The sequence below is a fragment of the Solea senegalensis genome, linkage group LG16 (assembly GCF_019176455.1).
Source record: "Solea senegalensis isolate Sse05_10M linkage group LG16, IFAPA_SoseM_1, whole genome shotgun sequence".
NCBI lineage: Eukaryota > Metazoa > Chordata > Actinopteri > Pleuronectiformes > Soleidae > Solea > Solea senegalensis.
The window spans coordinates 11,199,387-11,220,604 of record NC_058036.1 but is presented as its reverse complement, the minus strand read 5'-3'; the positions used below and the strand labels follow the sequence as shown (position 1 = coordinate 11,220,604).

The following is a 21,218-nucleotide window of genomic DNA, read 5'->3' as shown; positions in this document are numbered from 1 at the left end:
TATTTTTAGGAGAAAAAGACTTTGGTAGAAGTTGAAGCCACCTTTTATAAAGGAGATAGTAAGTCAATGGTAGAATGCATCGTTCAACTTGCGTTTTAATCTCGACAAGCAGAAACTGAGACGGACAAGAAAAAAATGCAGTTACACGTCGTCTTTCTGATAAGTTCTTATCAGTTGAAAACAACTACCACCTCTAAAAAGAAGTGCAGTTGTCACTTACTTTTAGTTTCAGTTTCTCTTTAAGGGTATTAACTGAATCCAAGCAATCTGCAGGGGATATGGAATATGTACATGAATATCACATAAAAAAAGGCCGGAGAAAATGTAGCATTAAATGACATAGCATGTTATCAACTTGGAGCAAACTTCTGGGTGAGTTTGTGACTAAAATACTAATGTAATGGATTCCTCTTCAGTAATGTGTTGTGTATCCCTTCACAAAAAACAACTGATGGGTCACAGTGAAAAATGCGTGGTGACATTAAATTAGTTCAAATGAGCCTGGGGCCCGGTTTGGTATGCTGAGCGCTGAAATGCACCTCCCTCCCCTTTGAAAGCAGCCAACGCAAAAGCAGAGAAGCGTTCACACCATCAGCACACTGGGGGATGGGAGGGACACCCGAGAGGGCCCATTTCCAAGAACTACAGCTGTTGGCTTGGTAAAGGAGGGAAAAAAAACCTTTCCTCATTCACATTTTGTTCCTCCTCCCCCTCCAACTTGTCACACAAGTTGAAGAGTAATTCACGGCAAAGCAGGCAGTACTTTGAACACATTTTAAGTCAATAGAATGAGGTATAGCGTGATTTTAAGCAATAAAAACAAAGGAGAAGAGCAAGTGTTGTAACCAATGTTAATCCAATGTTGGCTTAACAATATACAATAATAGGAAAAGGATTATTTTACATACACACAATTGTTTTCTCCAAATCTTTAAAACAATAAACTCCACTGAGGAGCAATAGTAAGAAACTTGATCATGATCAAGTCCTCCATTTCCTCACTGTCAGTTTGTGTCCGCTAACCCTTAAAAGGACACATCTCCAACATCTCAAAAGACATTTATAAGCAATGCCTGTTCATTTTTCCAGGCTGCTCTCTTCAGTATCGGCCTCTTCCTCCTCTTCCTCTTCCGCCTCCTCCTCTTCCGCCTCCTCCTCTTCCTCTTCCGCCGCTCCAGCCTCTTCCCCGGGCGCTGCTCAGGTGTCCTGCTGAGCGCCGCAGCTTCTTCCTCTCCTCGTGGTGCTCATGCTCTGCCTGCTGCTGCTTCCTCTGTTGCTCCGACTGCAGAGGAGCAGATAATTATTTATGATTAACATGAACGTCTGATGACTTCCTTTGAAAAAAATCAAAGGACGAAAAACGAAACAAAAAAACACATCCCTTTGTATTAGTTTTTCTTTAAGAAACTTGAAGTCCATCTTTTTAATAAAATGTTTAAATCATCGTCACTTAAGAGTTCTGTTTTTTTTTTGCATTTTTTCAAGCGATACCTGGTTCATGGTATTTTCAGGTCAATTAAAAAGAACATCCTATTAAAAAAAAGTCACTTAATAACACTTCTTTAATTTTAAGCCTAATTAATCGTGTGTGTGTAGAATCTAGTTTCTAACACACGTAAATATCCTTAATTTAAAGAAATAAAGTCTCTAAGCCCCTTATCTCCAATGAAGCGACACTTCAGCATACAAGCACATTTTGGACAATGCTATGCGTCCAGATATGTATCAACAGTTTGAGGAAGGCCCTTTTCTATTCCAACATGACTGTGCCCTAGTGCACAAAGCAAGCACTATAAAGACATGGTTTGATGTACTGACCCACACAGAGCCCTGACCTCAACCCAATTGAGCACCTTTAGGATGAACTGGAACAGAGATTGTGAGCCAGGGCATTCCCAACCATCATCAGTGCCTGACCTCATAAATGCTCTACAGAATGAATGGACATTAATTCCCATAGGAAAAACTTGAGGTATGGAAGCTGTTATAGCTGCAAAAGCCTTTAATATGGACTGACTCCATATTAAAAGTCCTGTTATGTATTTGAATACGTCATTACAATCCCTGTTGGTGTCATGGTTTTGTCCATTGGGGTATACTGTATTTTGTTTATATGGATGGACAAAAAATATTATTTGTAGGCCATATTGCCCAGCCTTACAGAAATATTGATTGGATTTATATCGTTTTATATATATGTCTCAATATCAAATTATATAAAACAGTCAATCGGAAACATTTTTTTTCCCACATCACCCAGCCCTACGATGCATGAGCAGTTTACCTTTTTGAGAGTGAAAGTTAGCTGTTTGCTGCCCACTGCAGTGTCGGCCACAATATTGGTTTCAGAATTTTCCTCCAGCTTCAGACGGTCCTCCAGAGATGCTCTGGAAGAACATACACACATTTCTCAGATGCTACCCGTCACACAGTCCTTATTTAGGCTCTGTAAATGCTGACCTTCAGCTTTAAACATTTCAAATGACATTTTCATTCATTTAGAGACAAAGACATACTTCTGTAGTTTCTGCTTGCGTGCCATGTCATTAAAACTTCTGAACTCCTCCCCTGCTTTGATTTGATAAAACTGAGGCCGACTCGTCTTCTTGCTCTTGGCCATGTTTGAGGTCTGCTCTCCTCCGTTCTGCTCCGTCTCCAGCAGGATTGTGTTGCGGTCAGCTTGCTTCCTCTCCTGCCGCCGGCGGTCTCGGCCCTCCTCCCGCAGCAACCGCCGCTGCTCCCGGACCTCATCTACCCAGCTCTTGTCGTCGTCTGAGCTCTCCTCCTCAGAGCTGGCTCGACCCTCGGGCTCGTCCTCATCCTCAGCCGCCTGCACAGAGACATCACAAAGATTAAAAAAAAATAAAAATAATCTTTCTGGTACAGAAAACACAGCATACACACACTCCCAGAGAGTACAGCCGACCATGACTGTGGGGACAATGTAGCACTGCAAGCTTAGGCCGGATCCACACAGGAATTCAACTTTCCCTATTCCCTAAACCAGCGGAAAACCAGCCTTGCAAATTCAGGGCCGCCGACCCAGAGTCCTCAGAAACAGGAGGTCCCACAAAGTCTCGGGTCTCATGAGAAACACAAATTGCTTCATGGCACTACACACACACACACACACACACACGGCTATAAGGTCAACACAGCGATAGCATTATTTTAGACGTTCATCGTGGCAGAGCTGGCAGAAAAGAAGCAGCAACCATTGTCGGAGGAAGCGAGGAAGAGGGACAGACTGTCTGACCGAGCGAGAGGACACACATGAGTAAACATGGGACCAGCTTTTTTTCAATGGTGGGAACTGAAAAACACAGAAGCGTGCAAAATGGACACCGACTGGCAAGGACATGGCTCCAAGGGTTGTGTTCACCAGCTCCGGTGAAAACAAACACACGTGGCAAGGAGAGGGAAAGGGAGGGGGGGTGTCATAAAAAAAAAAGCACTCCCTCTAAACTGTAGGGGGACCTCCATAGAGAAATAAGCAATTTTCCATAAAGATAAACAAGAGAGAGTTGGGGCTATGACATCCTTAAGTAGCATATTGAGCGTCAACATGAAAACACAAGGATGGCGTTTTGAGATTTTCCCACTTTGGGACCTGCTTTAAAAAAAAATAGCAGTTCAGTGCTGCCAAAAAGCTGTTTCCATGTGGATAAAAACCTGATACAATAATAATAATACTAATAATAAAAAAACTTAAGCGGATTGTTCTGAACTTGTTTTCATATGTATGGCCCCTTAAGTCACACTTCCAGCACAAGAAGTGAAAGTGGAAAAGCCACAGTTTTAGTTACTATCATGGTATCACCCTCTGGGCTCACGCCAATTATATCCCCTCATAAGACTAGCTTCCTATGCAGACTTTTAGCAAGGATTTTTTAGAGGGTGTTCCCTTTTGTCTGCGCGGTGAGTGTCGCGAGTATTGTAGGGGGGTCCGGGGTGCTCAGCTTACTACCGTTGGTTTTGCCATTCATTTACAAATCCATGGTTTATAGCCCGAAGCTAACAGTATTCATGAAATCGGCTTGCGCACGTCAGTAGCGTACTCCCATCATGCCTTTCGTTGTTCATGGACGCGCTGAGCAAGTCGAGAACGTGGACGGCTTTTTCACATTATGGGAGTAACACTACTGCGCATGCTCTATGGGCCGCATAACCCGGAAATAAACCTGGAAGTCAGAAACATTTTTGGCATATGTGCTGGGTGAGCAACTCCATAGGAATGAACAGAGCCAAACAGGTGGTGCTCTATCCAGTTACATCCATGCTCCCTCTCCACTACAGTTCTCGCCGGTTGCATCGTGCTGGCGTTTTTGTTGTTTTTACCCCAGTTCGACGACAGTTATTGCCACCAAAGAAGCCATTTTCAAGGAAGAAGATGTCAGATACTCCACCAATAACAGCACCCGTCCACGCCGCGCCATGGAAAAAACGGCCAATGTAATGCGAGATGTGAGCTAAACACGAGATTTCATTGGTAAACAAACATGGCGGCGGCGAAGCAACTGCTCGGAAGACTTGAATCAGCAAATTTTGATCACATCACGCCCGGAAGCCCTGCTGGCTAAAAGCCTGTTCCTATGTAACACGCAAGAAGGCAAAAGTAGAATAAGTAGCAGTTCAACTCTGGATTGAATTTTTACACCTGGTGCTGAGAGTGTCAGTGTTACCTGCTGGGATGCTGCAGCCTGCTGAGCCAGCAGACGCAGCTTCTTCTTCCTCTTCTGCCCGACCTTGGAGACGATGGGGTTGAGCAGGCGGAACTCCTCGCTCTGCTCGTCCACCTGGTAATCCGGGTTTTCGAACATCACCTTGAAGCGGTCGTCGCTCAGGATGCTGGGGAGAGCCTTGATTTTCAAAAGGCAATATGGTGAGAATGATTAGAGTGGATGGCTAGACAGAGGATGCAGATTCAGAAAATAGTTTCTTGTGTATTAGAACTTTTTTTGGTTCACGTTTTAACTGAACCAAACAACAACAATCATTTTCAAACTGAAATCACAATGTGAAGAATACATTCAGCAAATCACAGAGACTGACATTTATTGCAAATTGTGCCATAAAGTATGACATTTCAATGTAAGAGATTTATTGCTTCTTTTGGTTTGTATTTATTATTTGTTTAACTGAGTCACAGATTTGGTAACATTTCTATTTTTTAATTGCTCTTTGTGCTATACCAGTGTTTCCAAAGCTTTCTATATGGGGAATTTTAAAGATGGCAAACTATGGTGAACCAAATCACAATATCACACATTAGGAGAGCAAATTTGTTGAGCAAACAATGTAGCAACTCATTTACAGCAATAATTTCCTTATACAATGTTCCATTGGTAACTTGATAAAATAATTTCCAAAATTGAGGGAAACATTTTTTCACGTTACTTAAAACATATACAAATAAATCTCAAGTTAAAGCTTGGGAAAATTCTGCAAATTTGGATGGAGACCCCAGAAAAAACCTCCAGTGATCCATCAGTGTGTCCCGACCCAACCACTGTTGTAGACCAATTCAAAGCAAATTACATCTGTAAGTTCTCAACTTTTTTCAACTAACTATTGATTCAGTGATTATTGAACAGAAAGTTGACTTAGAAAATTATATTCAAAATAAAATCAAAACTGCAAATACCGGTCACAAAAATCCCTATTAGGTGGTTGCCACCAAACATTTAGGCCTTTTTTTTCCCCTTACAAATAAGACTCAGGATAAATACAGGGTCAGATGGTAGCACCATGCATACAGTACACCTGGACAACAATGTTGACATTAATAAAACCAGAAAACAAAAATATAAATAATAAAAGTCATGACACGAGCAGCACCAAGTATCTCGGAAGAACAAATGGAGAATAAAGCACCTTGATGTGATAATAATCTGTGTTTAGTCACCTTGCCCTTCTTTTTCCTGGATGCCAACTCTGCTTCATCATCACCCTCATCCATCAGCTTCAGAGCCAGATCCTTGTTCACCTTGGGCAGTTTCTGTCTCAGGCAGACAGTAGAATGTTTGATTATACAGGGAGCAAAAAAACAGATCCAACCAGCTTGATTGGGGAACCATCACATGCAATGTTTACTGACACCTACACTTACATAGAGGCTATTAAATTGGCTCACATACTGTTCACACATAACCTTTTTTGCATTAAACATACAACTTGTAACGTTTTTGTATTAAAATACCTAAAAGTCTAATGTTCCATATTTTGTTCAGTAGGGTACTTATTAGGGCTGCAACAACTAGTCGATTAATCAGTTTGAGTGTTACAAATAAAGCAAGTTCTCTGATGTTTCACCTTCATAAAAGTGAATATTTTCTTTATTTTCATTATAACTGAATAAATGTGGTTTGTGAACAAGACAAGAGATTTGAGGTTTTGGGAAAAAAATGGATCGTCGTCAAACTAAATTTGGTGATTTTACATGAATTATCACTAACGTCAGTATTAAGATGAAGTATTAAGATGTGATCAAAGCAAATTAGTAATTAATTAGTGACACACTGCAAAAATTGATTTTCAAGAAAGTAAACTAAGCCTTGTTTCTTGGGAAATTGTTCTATTTTTTTTTTTTGCCTAAAATATTTGCACTAAAATAATCCCATTATAAGAGCTCTTACTTACTTCTAGCTCTTATTTGTACCCAAATGTTTAAATGCACTTTTGTAAGTCGCTTTGGATAAAAGCGTCTGCTAAATGACATGTAATGTAATGTAATAAGAGAAACTATCTAAATTAGTCTTAAATCATCATTTTCAGAGCAGTGATGAAATTGACGTCTATGGCAGCCAATGAGTTAATAAGGCATTACATCTTACTTCGAGCTTTAATTGCTGCTCCTAGTTTGTGTGTTCACTGCTGGTCTGTATTAAATGTGTGGTGTGTGTGCAAACAGAAGAATTTCTAATGCATGAATTCTTAAAGTCAGCTTAAGCAAGAACATGGTCTAATGTTAAGTAAATATTTCTTACATAACTGAATTTCTTTGCTTGTGAAAAGTGCAACTTTCTTAAATATTGGGCAGTTTTGTGTTTTAAGGCACATTACAGTCAACAGTTGTGCATTTACAAGCTAATTTTAAATACAATAAGATTCATTTTCTTCAAAAATAAAAATAACATTTAAATTAGGGTAAGAATATATGAAAAAATATACACCCAATAAAGTGGCTGAACCTATAATGACAGGACCTCTCACCTTGACCTGCACTCTCTGAGTCCTTGACTCCTCAATCTTCTGTCGGATCTTATCCTTGCGATACTCGTCGTACGCAAAAGGATTGACCATACTTTTGACCTGCAGCCGAGAACAAACAACAAACAAACAAACAAACAAACAAATAAACATCATAACGGTCAAAACCAAGCGTTCCATTTTTTCATAATAACAGCATGATAGATATTTCACATAAATGAAAGGTTGAGACTCAGGTAATGACCATCATACCTTGTGATAAAGCCGTATGTCCATAAAAAAGCCATGCATGTAAGCTCTCAGGAGAGATGATCCCACCAGGTGAGACAAACCTGACACAAAGAAGGGAAATAAAGTGATAAATTAAAAAAAAGTACAAAGTAAAAATGATAAACGATTCGATTCTAAACAATTTCTGATTCAAAATCATTTTTTGATCCAAAATGGATTCAGTACATATAGCGGCTAATTTGAGGGTCTAGTCTGCTGTCGTCATGAAATTAGAGGAAAGGGTTTACAAGATTAGAAAGCTTTTATATTTGAAAAAAGGAAAAGCAAATTCAAGAAAATGTTTACATTTATTAAGCTGAACAAGTATGCTGGGTATAACCTGAAAAGGTTACGTTGAGGGTATGTTTCACTTAAAACAGAAGCCTTTGTTTTCTACTTAATAAATTAATTATTTATTTATTTTTCTTAATTTTTAATTAATTTAGAATCATTGAGGATAAGAATCATGATGGCTCTGGTTTACACCTGAAGAAAGGGGTTTAGGGGTTTAATTACGCTTTAAGCATGCACATCATGGTTACATAACTATCTTGTATAATTGCCCTGTAGTAAACGGTTGATTACAGGCACATTCATTCTGAGAAAATATGTCACATGAGCACGACTGAGACAAACCAACCAAAGAGTTCAGTCACTTCCACCCTGTGATTAGTTTCTCCCTGGTGGAAAATGGAACAGCACGCTGCTGTGATTACTTTCGAAAAACTGCAAACATTAAAATGAGAGGGGACACTGAATGTGGGAGTGAGTGCTCTTCCCAGGAACGTTCATCACTCTGCCTGCTGCTGACTGGAGGTTACATAACAGGGTGACACTACACGGCTCCTGTAAATCAACACCGCTGTTCCCCTGCCTGCCTCCCCCTCCTCTCCATTCATTCCACATCAGCCAACCACCTTTTAGCTTCTTGTCATTTGATCTCCTCACTGCTGAGCCTGCATTCCAATGTTCATTCAACCCTTCCAAGTGTCTACTCCCTGACTCTGGGGTCTGCAACATGTGGCTCTGGAGCATCATGTGGCTCTTTTGCGTCTCTGCAGAGGCTCTCTGAAGCTTTGCCATAAAATTACATTAAAATGAATAATTAATAACTGAATTAAAAAAAAATGTGATTTTGTAAACTGAGATATGAATAGTCTATGGTGCTGGTGCCTTCTCCACTAAAGCAGAAGTCACAAACTTTGAACCCACAAGCCACACTCCCTAAACAGTCAGTGGCCCCTCCCGGTCTTGAGTTTGAGACCCCTGGCCTGCACTAAAGGAGCTTAGTCTTACATTTCTCTATTCCTCTATATTCGCTATTTTGAATCCAAAAAGAGAAAATGTTCAATTAAGAAGTATAATTTTGCATTAACAGATCTGAGTGCTGTAATCAGTAATGCTGCTTTTCCAGCTTTAACTGAAAAGTACCAAGCTGGAGATAAATAAGAACTTCTGCAAAAAGTGGATCAAATATTAATATTCACTATGATAGTGACTGAAATCTCAAAACATTGCAAATGGAAGACACTTTCATTGAAATATCATCTAATTCAAAGCTTTTTTTCATAGGTCAAATATATTTTGCGGCTCCAGACAAATTGTATTTAGTGAAAGAAGAGAAATATGGCTCTGGCTCTTACAAACTGCCAGAATGTACATCTGTCCTGAGTGATCTGAAAGCAAGTTGACCTGAATGTGTCCTTTATATCCATTATGTCCACATTCCAGTGACTCATTAGTGTAGGATGGATAAAAGACTGCCTCCTCAGCTGAAATATTCTGATCAGTGGGCAGTTTTTTGTACATTAATCATCCTCATTTATTTGCAGCCACACATATTTTGTAATGTTTAAACTTCTGTTCTTTGATCTCTCTCTGTCCCTTGTGTTTGAATGTCTAATGTCCTTTATTTACAGCACAAATGGTAAATGGTTTGTATTTATAAAGTGATTTTCTGGTTTTGATCACTGCACTACAGTTTTGCCATTCACCCATTCACACGCTTTTATTCAACGTTCATTCCCATTCCCATTCACATACTGCCAGCACATCGGCATGAAGACCCGCGGAGCAGGAATCAAACCCACAACCTTTGAATTGAAAGACGACTCACTCTAACACCGAACTACTGTCACCAAAAAAGATGACGGAGCATTACAGTTGATTCCTGAAACACAAACTATTTGACTTACAAAGAATAAGTCTTGTGGGGCAATTCTTGAATAAACAGAGTTTTAGTATGATGAGCCGTGTGAGTATAAGATTCTGCATATTCCCATGCAGAATCTGTTCATAGTGATAAGGTTTAGTTTAGCTAGCAGGACTGGGGCAACATTTTGATTTACATTTATTGACTACAAAAATTGGACAAAAGGTCTCACCAAGATTTTCCAGGTCTTTCCGGGTGACGAACTTATAGTCATCGTATACTGTGCTCTCTGGACTCTCCTCCAGCTCCTCTGTCAGGTTGTCAAGGAAGGAGCACCACCGAGGCGCAGGGCCCAGGGCCTAAACATACACACAAACATACACACAAACACACACACACACACACAGAGACACACACACACACACACAGGTGCAGGGTTCAGGTTTACACTGCTGAGTAAGTAAGTACAAGGTCTGTCATGCATTTGTTGAGTCATAAATAGCCAAACTGTCCGGGTTAATGTTTCATTTATAGTCAGGAATGACTGCGCTTCTCTCTTTTTATCTTCTTGGAACTGTAGAACTGTGCCAATTTGTAACCCAACACTGGAGGGACAAAAAATGCTGCTATTCTTGTCACGCAACAGTAATCTGATTCGTTGTGGGCTTGTGGTATGAATCAATGATTAATACATCCATTCATTTTCTCATTTTCTGTTCACTTGAGCCACTCCCAGCTGACATGATGCCAGTCATCACAGAGACCTACACTCATTCACTCAACCCTATGGTCAATTTAGAGTGTCCACTTAACTTCTGCATGATGTTTGACTGTAGGAGGAAACTGGAGAACCCAGAAAAAAACCCACTTACACACGGAAGAACATGCAGATTCTAAACAGAAAGGCCCTTGGTTGCAAACCTGAGTCAGTTTGCTGTAAGGCAACAGTGCTAGCCATTCCTCCACCATGTGACCTAAATCAATCAAGCTTAAAGAAATATTCAGAACTTCCACTAATGCAACACTGACTATCTCATCAATAATTGCATGAACTGTCAGTCAAAGACCAAAAAAACTGTTTAATGGCTCTGAAAAGTTGATTCATGACCACAAATAATGATCTTATTTGTTTTTACTGTTTTAATCCCTAAGTACATGCATGTGCAAGGGTGATTTATGTAATTGTGATGTTTAATCTGAAAAGTGACTGCATTTTTGCTCGTTGAGTGGAATCCATTCAGTCAACACTGACGTTGATGTTATAAGGCATCACATTTTGGGGCAAAGGTCAGTGACTACAGCCTACAGCACCTCGTCATTGTTTAGTTTTATCAATAAACTGATAGCGGCAAGCCACTCCTGCACAGATGTTATGTCAGAAGTCGGGGAGGGTTGAGAGAGCAGGTTTTCAACATGACGCACTGTTCTGACGATTTGTTTGTTTTCTGAGATACCAGCCTGTCAATATGAAGTAGGTCTAAGAACAGGATGTGCTCAAAGAAAACGGATATATATTGCATATATTAATCAAAACCACCTAACTCCCCAGGGGGGTTCCATGTGAGGAGCAGATAAATGATGGGAAAAACTAAAGGCCACCAAACCCTTGTGTTTTTCTTGCTCCCGAAAATGTTGATAATGATCACCTGCAACACCAAGGCTTGTAAACACAGCTGCTCTGTAGCACCTTACATCCTTTATAGCACCGTAAAATAAGGTGTCTGCGATATGTGGGCAGAGCATCTGATCAACAGGATGTCTGGTTGTAAAATTACACTTGAAAGGCTGCCAACTCACCGGGATGTAGAATGTGTTCATCTTGGGATCTTCATTGGCAGTGAAGAGCATACCTGTAAATACACAACATGCAGGCAAATCAATGTGGACAGAAAAATAACTAATATCGTCTGAGACTTTAATGCACTCATGTGTGAAACACGACATTGCATTGAGCTAAGTCCTAAGTCTTCAGTTACAGTGTTCATTTATATTAGATTGCTCAATATTCCCTTATGTTGCGTGTGTGTTACATTATAGAGAGACATTAAAGCTGCAGTGTGTAACTTTCGGTGATTTTGGTTGTTGATGTTTTTAATCTGTTAATTCTTTGTCAACAGAAATGATGTTACCATTAGTTGCTTGCTGTGCCCTTCATCTCAAAACAGGTTATGTCAAGCAAAACTATCATCCTCACTCAGGGAGCGTTTGTGTGTAAACAGTAGCCTTGCCGGGGCGGGCAGAGCCAAGAGGCATTTATCTTGTCAAACTGCTGAAGGACCGCGTTTTTTTGAGCAGTAAAATTCCCTTCTGACTTTTCATGGACACTTCTTTATGATACATTCAAACTCCAACTCTGACTCCAAACATGAAGCTCATCACAAACTAAAGTAATACTTTCAATACAATGTGAATGCCACCTCCAGTTTTTTATCTTGCATTAAATGACTGGCACAAAATGACAGACTATGTAAGACAAAGAAGTCTAATGTGAAATGAACTATGAAACAGTGCCACCTGGAGGAGTAGCAGGGCTGCTTCAAGTTATGTCATGAAGTGTCGAGTCTGCTTTGCTTTCAAAATAAAAAAAAGCGTTTCATCCAAATACAACAGTTGCTATTTATGTTGGAATATAAAGCCATAGAAATGTTTTAATAAACTTTTCTATCCCTCTGATCTAATACATTCTTAGATACAATGCAATTCTCTCTTTAAATATTAGGTCACAATGCAGACAAATGAATAGCCTGAATTAAAAAGTGTCAAAGTTGAATATATGTTATGGCCCTCTGAATCATAATCTAATTGAATTGCCACTGAGATACGAGCACTTCTCTTCCACAGTAGAAGCATTTAACATTTCGTAATTTTGTCAACGTTATTCTTACCTGAATGAGGGTAGATGCACACGTCATTAATGTTGGCCTCAGGCTGTATGGATGAGAACACCTTGCCCTGTTATAGATACAAATAGAATACAAAAAAGGATTATCTTCTTGCTTTTGTTGGCCAAATGCTTTCAATGTGTGTGTTTCATGCTATGAGATCAGATAAACCAAACTGTATGAGAATGTGGGCTTTTCTGAAGCATGCACGTTGACATGTGATGAGGACTTTTACTTGAATCGACTACTAAATTAATCCATGACTTTTCTGGTTATCAATTATTTGGTTTGATAGTTAGAAGACATATTGTGTGGTTTCAGCTACCAATATGAGGATGTATTCTCGTGTCATAATTGTGAGGTTTGGAAGGCAACAAAACGGATCTGTACCATTGCCTGAACCAAAACAGATTTATCTGTAATAAAAATCAATTTAAGGATGCTTGAGACTGATAAACTTCATGATTCTTGTGCAGCACACAGAAGGTCTTACATTGTTTTTGTTCCACATTTTTATAATCTTGGAGTCAGCAGAAACAACTAGATCCAGTTGATTGTGGAAGTCGAGGGACTTGATTGGCAGGTTGTAGAAATGGTCTTTGACCAGCAGGGGCTGGCTGGAGCGCAGGTCATACAGGAGCACCTTCAACACAAAAGGGTGATTAGATTAAAACAATTAGCCAATTAACCTCTACATGTTTCTGAACTGCAGCAATGCGAACCGGGAAATCATCTTGCTGTGAGGCTAACAAAACCTACGTAAAAATAATATTGATGAGCAGATGCATGGATTACAAAAAATATTTAGATTTTTATCACTACTGTTAGTGCAGCTGAAAATTGTGCAGTTTCTTCCTGACTTCCTGGACATGCTGTAAAAAGTGTTCTTAAAACAGCACTCTAGAAAGCTTGCGCTCAAAGTGCAGGGAATAAAGAGAATCATGTTTATGATTAACTGTCATGGGAGATGCATCCAGGATGCATTTTACTGCCAGGTGTAAACAGACATAGTTCACTTTGTGATTGGATAAGTGAGGACAGATGCCAACACCAGGTCCGAAAGAAGGCCTTTGGAAAAGTACGGGACTTTGTCTGGCATCGGCCAATTCAGCGAGAGCTGACCAAAGAAAGGACAAAGAGGAGAAATGTCATGCCATGCTGGCAGCTAGGTATTGAGTAAAAATATAATGAAGCTACAGCCTATTGATACTGAGTGAGGGCCCGTCCCTGTCTTTACAGGGAACTTTTTGAAAACGGTAAAGAAAAAGATTGTTTACGTTTCGCGCCATTTCTGTCTGGACGTGGAGTTTCAAACACCAGTGCAGGAGTGACTGCAAACAGTGTCCCACTTCATTAAATGATTAGCACCAAAAGTAAATTAAGTAAATTAAGTAAAAAATAAAAACAATGAACACAGTGCGTTTCCCTCACCTGTCCTGTGCTGGTTCCTACTGCCATTGTGAGGGAGCCATTAAACTTCAGTGCACTGATGGACGGCAGACTTTGAACTCTGTTGACAAAAACACAAAGTACAACGACAGAGGAGTCACAACAGCAAAACTAAATCATGTTGATAGACAGACTGGATGACCAAGTAACAGCAATCAGACGTGAGGTGGATATTTCTGCCAAGATGAAGCACAGATTGCTTTGGAGCACAGATAAAGGCAGTGAAGAAAAAAAGCCATGTGGTTTCCGGACGCATGATATTATCAGTACACACTTGTGTGTGTATCCATATAGTAGAGCTGCACAATATATCGTAAATCTATTTTCATCACCATATAAACGCGCGTGTTTAAACATATCACAAATGACAGCTTGAACTGCGATTAATGTTTACCCAACATTTAGTCGGCAGTGGCGTGCTCACTGCGAGCTTGTGGACCGTGCGCCCCCACAGTGAACAGTGTACAGTGTACAGCATTGCTTCTTAACTTCACGATCATTAACCCTCTTTGCCCATCATGATAATCAGGCTGCCTGGATTTATTTTGATTTTATGGCTGTAGTATTGGCAATAAATGTTTAATGAGTTAGTGCTTCTGTCCCTTTGTCCAAGATAACTTTCACTTTTGATATCTGGCAGTTGTTCGACTGTTTTTTTACGGTACTGAGAAGCTGACGTCACAAATATGTGAAGTGTTGGTGAAAGTCTTGAGGGCTACATGAGGGTTGCTGGGTGCTGTACCAATTTCAGCTGACATAGGGCGAAATGTGGGATACACCCTGGACAGATTGCCAGTCCATAGTTTTTGAATCTTCTAGATATCACAAACGGTCTAGGAGTTACAGTAATGAGAAGTACGCATGCCAAATCCTGTCAGCGACGAGGCTCAGTGTTTTCTCCATTATTCACTTGGTGAAACTCTTAGTGTATTTCGCAATTCTCTCCTTTCCTCCTGCCCAGTTCTGTATCTCAGACATGCAAGGAGTAGAGAGAAAGTCAACTTGGGTAAACAATAAGGTTTAAACTGGGCTGAAATATCAGTGCATGTGACTATCATTTGACTGCACTATCGCCCGTCCTTGAACTGGGTAACATAGTTGTGAAACACACACTGTGGCTGTGATCACAAACTTTAATATACATTAAAGTACTAATAATCTATTGTTATGTGCGTCTATACTGGGCAGCTAAGAAAAAAAAGAAAGCGACACAGGACTTTATGCAAGGAGTTCTGTGACTCTTTATTTTCTTGGTATTGGTTATCGACCAAATCTCTCCCAATATATCGGCATATTGGATATTGGCAAAGAGTCCAATATCAATATTGTGCATCCCTAAAGTGGTTCTGTAAGCATTGTCAGTCTGACATTAGCTGAAATCATTCGGTGTTCAACAGTCTGGTACTCACTCTGTTCCTTCAGTGAGGCTGCTCAGGGCACAGTCCAGTGTGCCCACTCTGTTCCGGACACGAGGGTCCCAGCATTCCACCCTTCCCTGGTGATCCAACAGAAGAATGGTAAATGGTTAAAGGTCTGTATTTATAAAGCAACATAATCACAATGACTACTAAAAGCTGCTTTACACTACAAAATAGCCATTCAACCTGTTCACACAGCACGTTTTTGTCCAGCATTTTCTTCTATTACACATCATTCATAGCCATTCACACACTGCCAGCATAGCCATCAGGAGCAATCGGCATGTGGGAATCAAACCCTCAACTTTTTGTTGTTAGAAGACAGCTGGCTCGACCTGGCTCGTCTGTTTGTGGTTTTCCTCTGGTGAGTCATGTTCAATATAACTAATGTGCTGTAAACAACTAACATAGCAGAGCAAATGCATCACAAAATGCATTTCATCCTCAGAGTGTTTATTTAGATATGCATGTAAATACTGGTTTGCATTTTAAGGCTTAGCACACTCTAGAACACATTTATCAATGAACAGTCAGTGTTTTACTTGAGCCAGATTAATAACTGCCTCATTGCGTGCACACGCGCGCACACACACACACACATACACACACACACAAAACTTACCTCTGAGGAGCCTGTGGCAAACAAATGATGGACGGGGTTAATGTCACACACATTGTTCCCTCTGGAAGAGTTGAGAAAAAAAGGCATTATGAACATCAGCTGAGTGTCATGACAACAAAAAGCTCATCAGTTAATGCCAGACTGCACTACAGTAGAACAACAACATAAATATAATAAGCAGATTTTAGAGTTTATGTGATAGTTCAAGTTTTTTTTTTAAATGGGGTGGTACATGTAGTCAGCATCTTTCTTCTTCGTCAGCTTAAAAGTGCATCTTCAGAAAATGTTTGCTGCTTAATCTGCCAAGAAGAAACTGGAGTATGTGTTACTTTGAAAACCTCTCACTCCCCCACCAAAGTCCATATAGAAAATCTGGATTTGCCTTAGACACAAAACTTACCAATCAATGTAGCAGTAGACCAGCAGCTCAGAGACACTATGAGCTTAAAGCACAGATTTTCTCTATGGACTTTGGTGCGGAAAGCGATCAGTTAACAAACTTTAGTTTTCCAGATGGAATAGGCTGTCTGAAAATGATATATTATTAAGATATTATAGACTTAAGCTGGCATTAGGTGAGCCTTTCAATGTGTTTTCCTTGTATCCACTGGCAGCAATGTTTTCTCTGAGTGTCTAAGCCTGTCTGTCTCCTGTGGCTCCTCATCATGGAGAGCACACACAGCCCATCTGCTGTATGCAGAGGTGTAGTACTTGAGTCTAGGTCTCAGACTCGAGTTCAACTCGATTCCTAAATTCCAGGATTTGTAACTTGACTGAGACTCAAGAGGTGATAACTCTAATTTGGACAAGGACTCCACCATCAACTGTAGACATACTCAGAGGTTGGAGACCTCTGGAGACTTTGTATTTGCTTAAAGTAAACTTAAAGATAAACTTAAGTCTTTCTTAAGGTGTAAAATTAAGGTGTAACCTTGTAAAATGTTCACAAGGTGCTACACCTCTAACCTGTGACAGCTCTGCTCAGATCAAGAGAACAAACCAAGCCTCTGACAGTGTTATTGCTGCTGATAGTCACTGCTTGTTTTCCCTGATCACAGACAAGTACAGTGCAAATGAGAAATAATACGCACGCACGCACCCACCCACAAAAAATGCCCAGCCAACGTGCAAGAACCAGAACCAGAACCAAAACCAAAACCGATCATCTCAAAATATGTCCTGCTTTTGTGATGTATGCAAAACTCTGACTATGTGTAAGTCAGTCAGTCATCATCTAACCGCTTTATCCTCCACCAGAGGGTCGCGGGGGGTGCTGTGCCAATCTCAGCTACATCGGGCGATAGGCGGGGTACACCCTGGACAGTTCGCCAGTCCATGGCAGGGCCACACACAAATAGAGACAAACAACCATTCACTCTCACACTCACTCCTACGGTCAATTTAGAGTGTTCAATTTACCTAATCCCCACATTGCATGTTTTTGGACTGTGGGAGGAAGCCGGAGTACCCGGAGAGAACCCACGCACACACGGGGAGAACATGCAAACTCCATGCAGAAAGGCCCTTGTTCCAGACTATGTGTAAGTACATAACATAATCATATGTTAAAAAGCCTAAACTATAACTTTAATTACAACAATTATCAGAGAAATATCAATAATCACAGAAAACTTACACAGCATCAGTCTGGAGTGAGTTGAGGAAACGTCCTTGTTCCAGGTTCAGTCTGAAAACCTCTGAGCTGAAAAATTAACATGAAAAAACAAAAACACAATTACTAAACCATCTTATTCATGGGAGACATGCACAGGATAAATGACAGTATCAGCAGTATCAGTCAATCACACTCTCACCTTGCACCAACAAAAAAGATGTCACAGGAGGGATAGTGGTAAGAGAAGTCCCTTCCAAACTTTGGAATACGTGTCTTGTAGTACCGTCCGTGTTGTGAGTGGAACTCTACATAGCGGTCACAGTGAAGAAACACCAGCTGCACACACCCACGAGAAAACACACGATTAATAAAACTAATCATTTCAAGGAGGTTGGTGTGACACAAAGACACAACATTGCATTAACTTTGCAGGAGTAATAAGTAAATTAAAGCCATCACCCGCCGCCAATTTTTTTTTTTATTATTATTCAAGGCGCTGACAGTCAGTGCTCACTGAACTGTGCCAAGAACCAGCCTGATACATGGATGGTTGCCTGATACATGGATGGCTGCCAATGGGATTTTTGCCACTCACTTAAATTGCTGACCTTAGAAAAGTCTACATGTTTTGTTAAGAATCTGATAAAATTAGGAGTCTCTTTATCTCACCATTAGACAGCCTTTTTCCTATGTAAACTGAAGATTGCAAACTGCTCACTCACCAGCACCAAAGTCCAAAACATGTGTTTCTAGCTCACAGAGACGCCGGAGCTGCTGGTCTACTTAGGTTATTCCAAAAGAAGGACTTCAGACATCAGAGTCACAAAATAATGATGGAGGCAGCAGTGGAACGAAAACTCCTGTGTCTAGCGATTTAAGATTGCTGGATTTCTCTATGAACTTTGGTGGTTTACAAGCTCCTACCAAAAGGTTGTGTAACAGCAAGTAAACATGGCAAATACATTTTGTGAGTTGCCATAGATTTTTTATTTATTAGGCAAGCCTTTTGTTGAAATCTGTGTTTTTTTCTGTTGATGTCCCAGGCTGGTTCTGGAAGATGGCAGCACACTTTGAAAAGTTCAAGCTGATAATATGATAATATGTCAATAATTCATACAACAATTTAAAAAAACCTGGATTAAGTGATAAAATGGCTCTAATTATAAAAAACAATTAAAAAATCTCTGGCAAAGTGTCGGGGCAACACATGCCCAATGTCTTACCTTTGAGTAGTCATCAGACAGGATGTCAAATGCAACGACTTGGGAGGGAGACAAAAATCAAACCTGTCAAATTCAGTCCTCACTGACAAGAAAGCCAAAGAACATGTGAATACATCTGCTGACTTACCATCTGAATCCAGACAGCGCTCAAACTTCAGGGACAGCTGATATGTGTCATAACAGCGAATCCTGGGCTTGTAAGTTCCTAAAACCCATTAACAGAAGATTCAAAAATCAAAGACATGAAACGACAACATGAAGGTTCTCTCTAAGCTCACTGTCCATAGCTCATCCTACCTGCTGCCAGGATGAACTGCCCATCTCTGGACACTTTGATTGAGGTGCACACTGTGGGCATCTCAAAGTCCTGGATGAGCTCGATCCTGCGCTGGAGGTCTGAAGGAATCAAAGAAAATAAAAGTCAGAAATGATGGCATGCACGACTAAAGTGTATCAACAGTAACACTCAACTCACCAACATCACTCTTTTGTAGCTGTCTTTTCTTCCGATCCGAGAGCCACTGTGTTGAAGGAAGACATATGAGGATGATGTGACATATAGATAAGTATTGAATCAAAGTACATGTCTCGTAGGCGTGTGGTTTATTTTAGTGTAGGTACATCACTGAGGTGAGAAATGTGTAGGATGATGGATGAAGGCTGGACTAAGTGTTAACTGATGTCCAACTATATACACGTGTTTGTTTATTCACATGATAGGTTACAATAATTCTGTTTGTTAGTGAATATACTGAAAATAATACTGTTTGTCACAAAACGCACTGTTGGGAATGCTTTTATGAACATATTAGTTGTTAGTAAACTCGCTTGGTTAGTGGTGAGCAATAACTTCATATAAACGTCGCTTTAAGATCAAGACAAGCTTCTTACCTCTGGAAGTGACTTCCCATGGCTTAAGTTATAAATCTTTACATCATTAACACTGGATATCTGCATTGTAGCAAGTGAGTTAGACACTGGTCGCACATAACACTTACAACGACACACTAGAGCACTGCATTAACACGTTGTTGCTGCGATGCAAAAACAGGAAGTAGAGGGAGTGTTGCCGACATAGGTCCGGATAGAAACTACACCGAGTGAGCACAGTTCCCATGCAACCCTTCTTCTCCTTCTTTTTGTTTTACGGCGGTTGGCATCCATCTATAGGTGCATTACCGCCCCCTTCTGCTCTAGAGTGTGAACCAGAAAAAAGGCCACCCTAACAACATACACTCACATGAACACACTCTTCTTACCCTATATATTATCCCCATTTCTGTCCCACTTTATATCCTATAGAAGAACTTCACTACTATCCTCACTCGTGCTTTCTCACTCATTTCCATTAATCCCTTTTAAATTAAATTCTTGATCCCCTAATTTTCTGGGACTATTATTCATCACCTCTCTATATGCCTCATATGCCCTACACCTCAAAAGTGCATGTTCCACAGTTTCCTCCTCTTCCTGACACCTTGCACACCGTCCTGTCGATGCTTCCCTACCAATTTAAGTGACTTATTCAGTGCACAGTGCCCTAGCCTTAACCTCATTATCACAACCTCCTCTCTCATGTGTCCCATACCTGCCCTACTGCCCTGATGCTGTTTTGTATTTGATATAAATGCCTCCCTCTACCCTCTCTATCCCAACTCTCGCCATATTTGATTGATTTTCCCCCAGATGACACTCTTAACCTCAGCATTACTGACACTCACTTCCATTTCTACTCTCCCTTTCCTTAATGCCCTCTTTGCTAATTCATCTGCCCTCTCATTCCCCCTCACCCCAACATGCACTGGCACCCACATAAATCTAACCTGACCTCTTTTCATTATTCTAGTAACTGACTGAAGAATTTCATACAATATGTCTTGCTGGCTATTAGAAGGAAATGATTTCACGTTCGATAGAACTGATGAAGAATGTGAGCAAATCAGTACCTTGTTGTGTCTAGCCTCTTCCACCCATCTTAATGCTACCAGCACTGCCAGCATCTCTACCATGTAGACCCCTAACATATTTGACGTTCTCCTACTTACCCTAATTCTCTTCACTGGTACCCCAAAAACCTGTCACTCCTGTTTCATGTTGCTTAGCCATCAGTCATCATCTAACCGCTTTATCCTCCACCAGAGGGTCGCGGGGGGTGCTGTGCCAATCTCAGCTACATCGGGCGATAGGCGGGGTACACCCTGGACAGTTCGCCAGTCCATCGCAGGGCCACACACAACTAGAGACAAACAAACATTCACTCTCACACTCACTCCTATGGTCAATTTAGAGTGTCCAATTTACCTAATCCCCACACTGCATGTTTTTGGACTGTGGGAGGAAGCCGGAGAACCCGGAGAGAACCCACGCACACACGGGGA

The 21,218-nt window shown here is 40.6% G+C and overlaps 1 protein-coding gene across 1 annotated transcript; it reads right to left on the bottom strand.

Annotated features, from left to right (window-relative positions):
* Window positions 1-837: 837 nt before the first annotated feature.
* On the bottom strand, window positions 838-19,895 carry nol10 (nucleolar protein 10). Its single transcript, XM_044048066.1, has 21 exons — window positions 19,732-19,895; window positions 19,316-19,361; window positions 19,138-19,236; window positions 18,968-19,045; window positions 18,841-18,878; window positions 17,817-17,953; window positions 17,639-17,704; window positions 16,003-16,063; window positions 15,372-15,457; window positions 13,945-14,023; window positions 13,007-13,156; window positions 12,517-12,583; window positions 11,429-11,481; window positions 9,864-9,990; window positions 7,462-7,541; window positions 7,213-7,311; window positions 5,906-5,998; window positions 4,683-4,859; window positions 2,517-2,830; window positions 2,285-2,387; window positions 838-1,282 (listed from the first exon to the last, which is right to left on the bottom strand). The coding sequence occupies exons 1-21, from the start codon at window positions 19,795-19,797 to the stop codon at window positions 1,100-1,102; spliced, it is 2,202 nt and encodes a 733-aa protein (XP_043904001.1). The 5' UTR covers window positions 19,798-19,895; the 3' UTR covers window positions 838-1,099.
* Window positions 19,896-21,218: the final 1,323 nt, after the last annotated feature.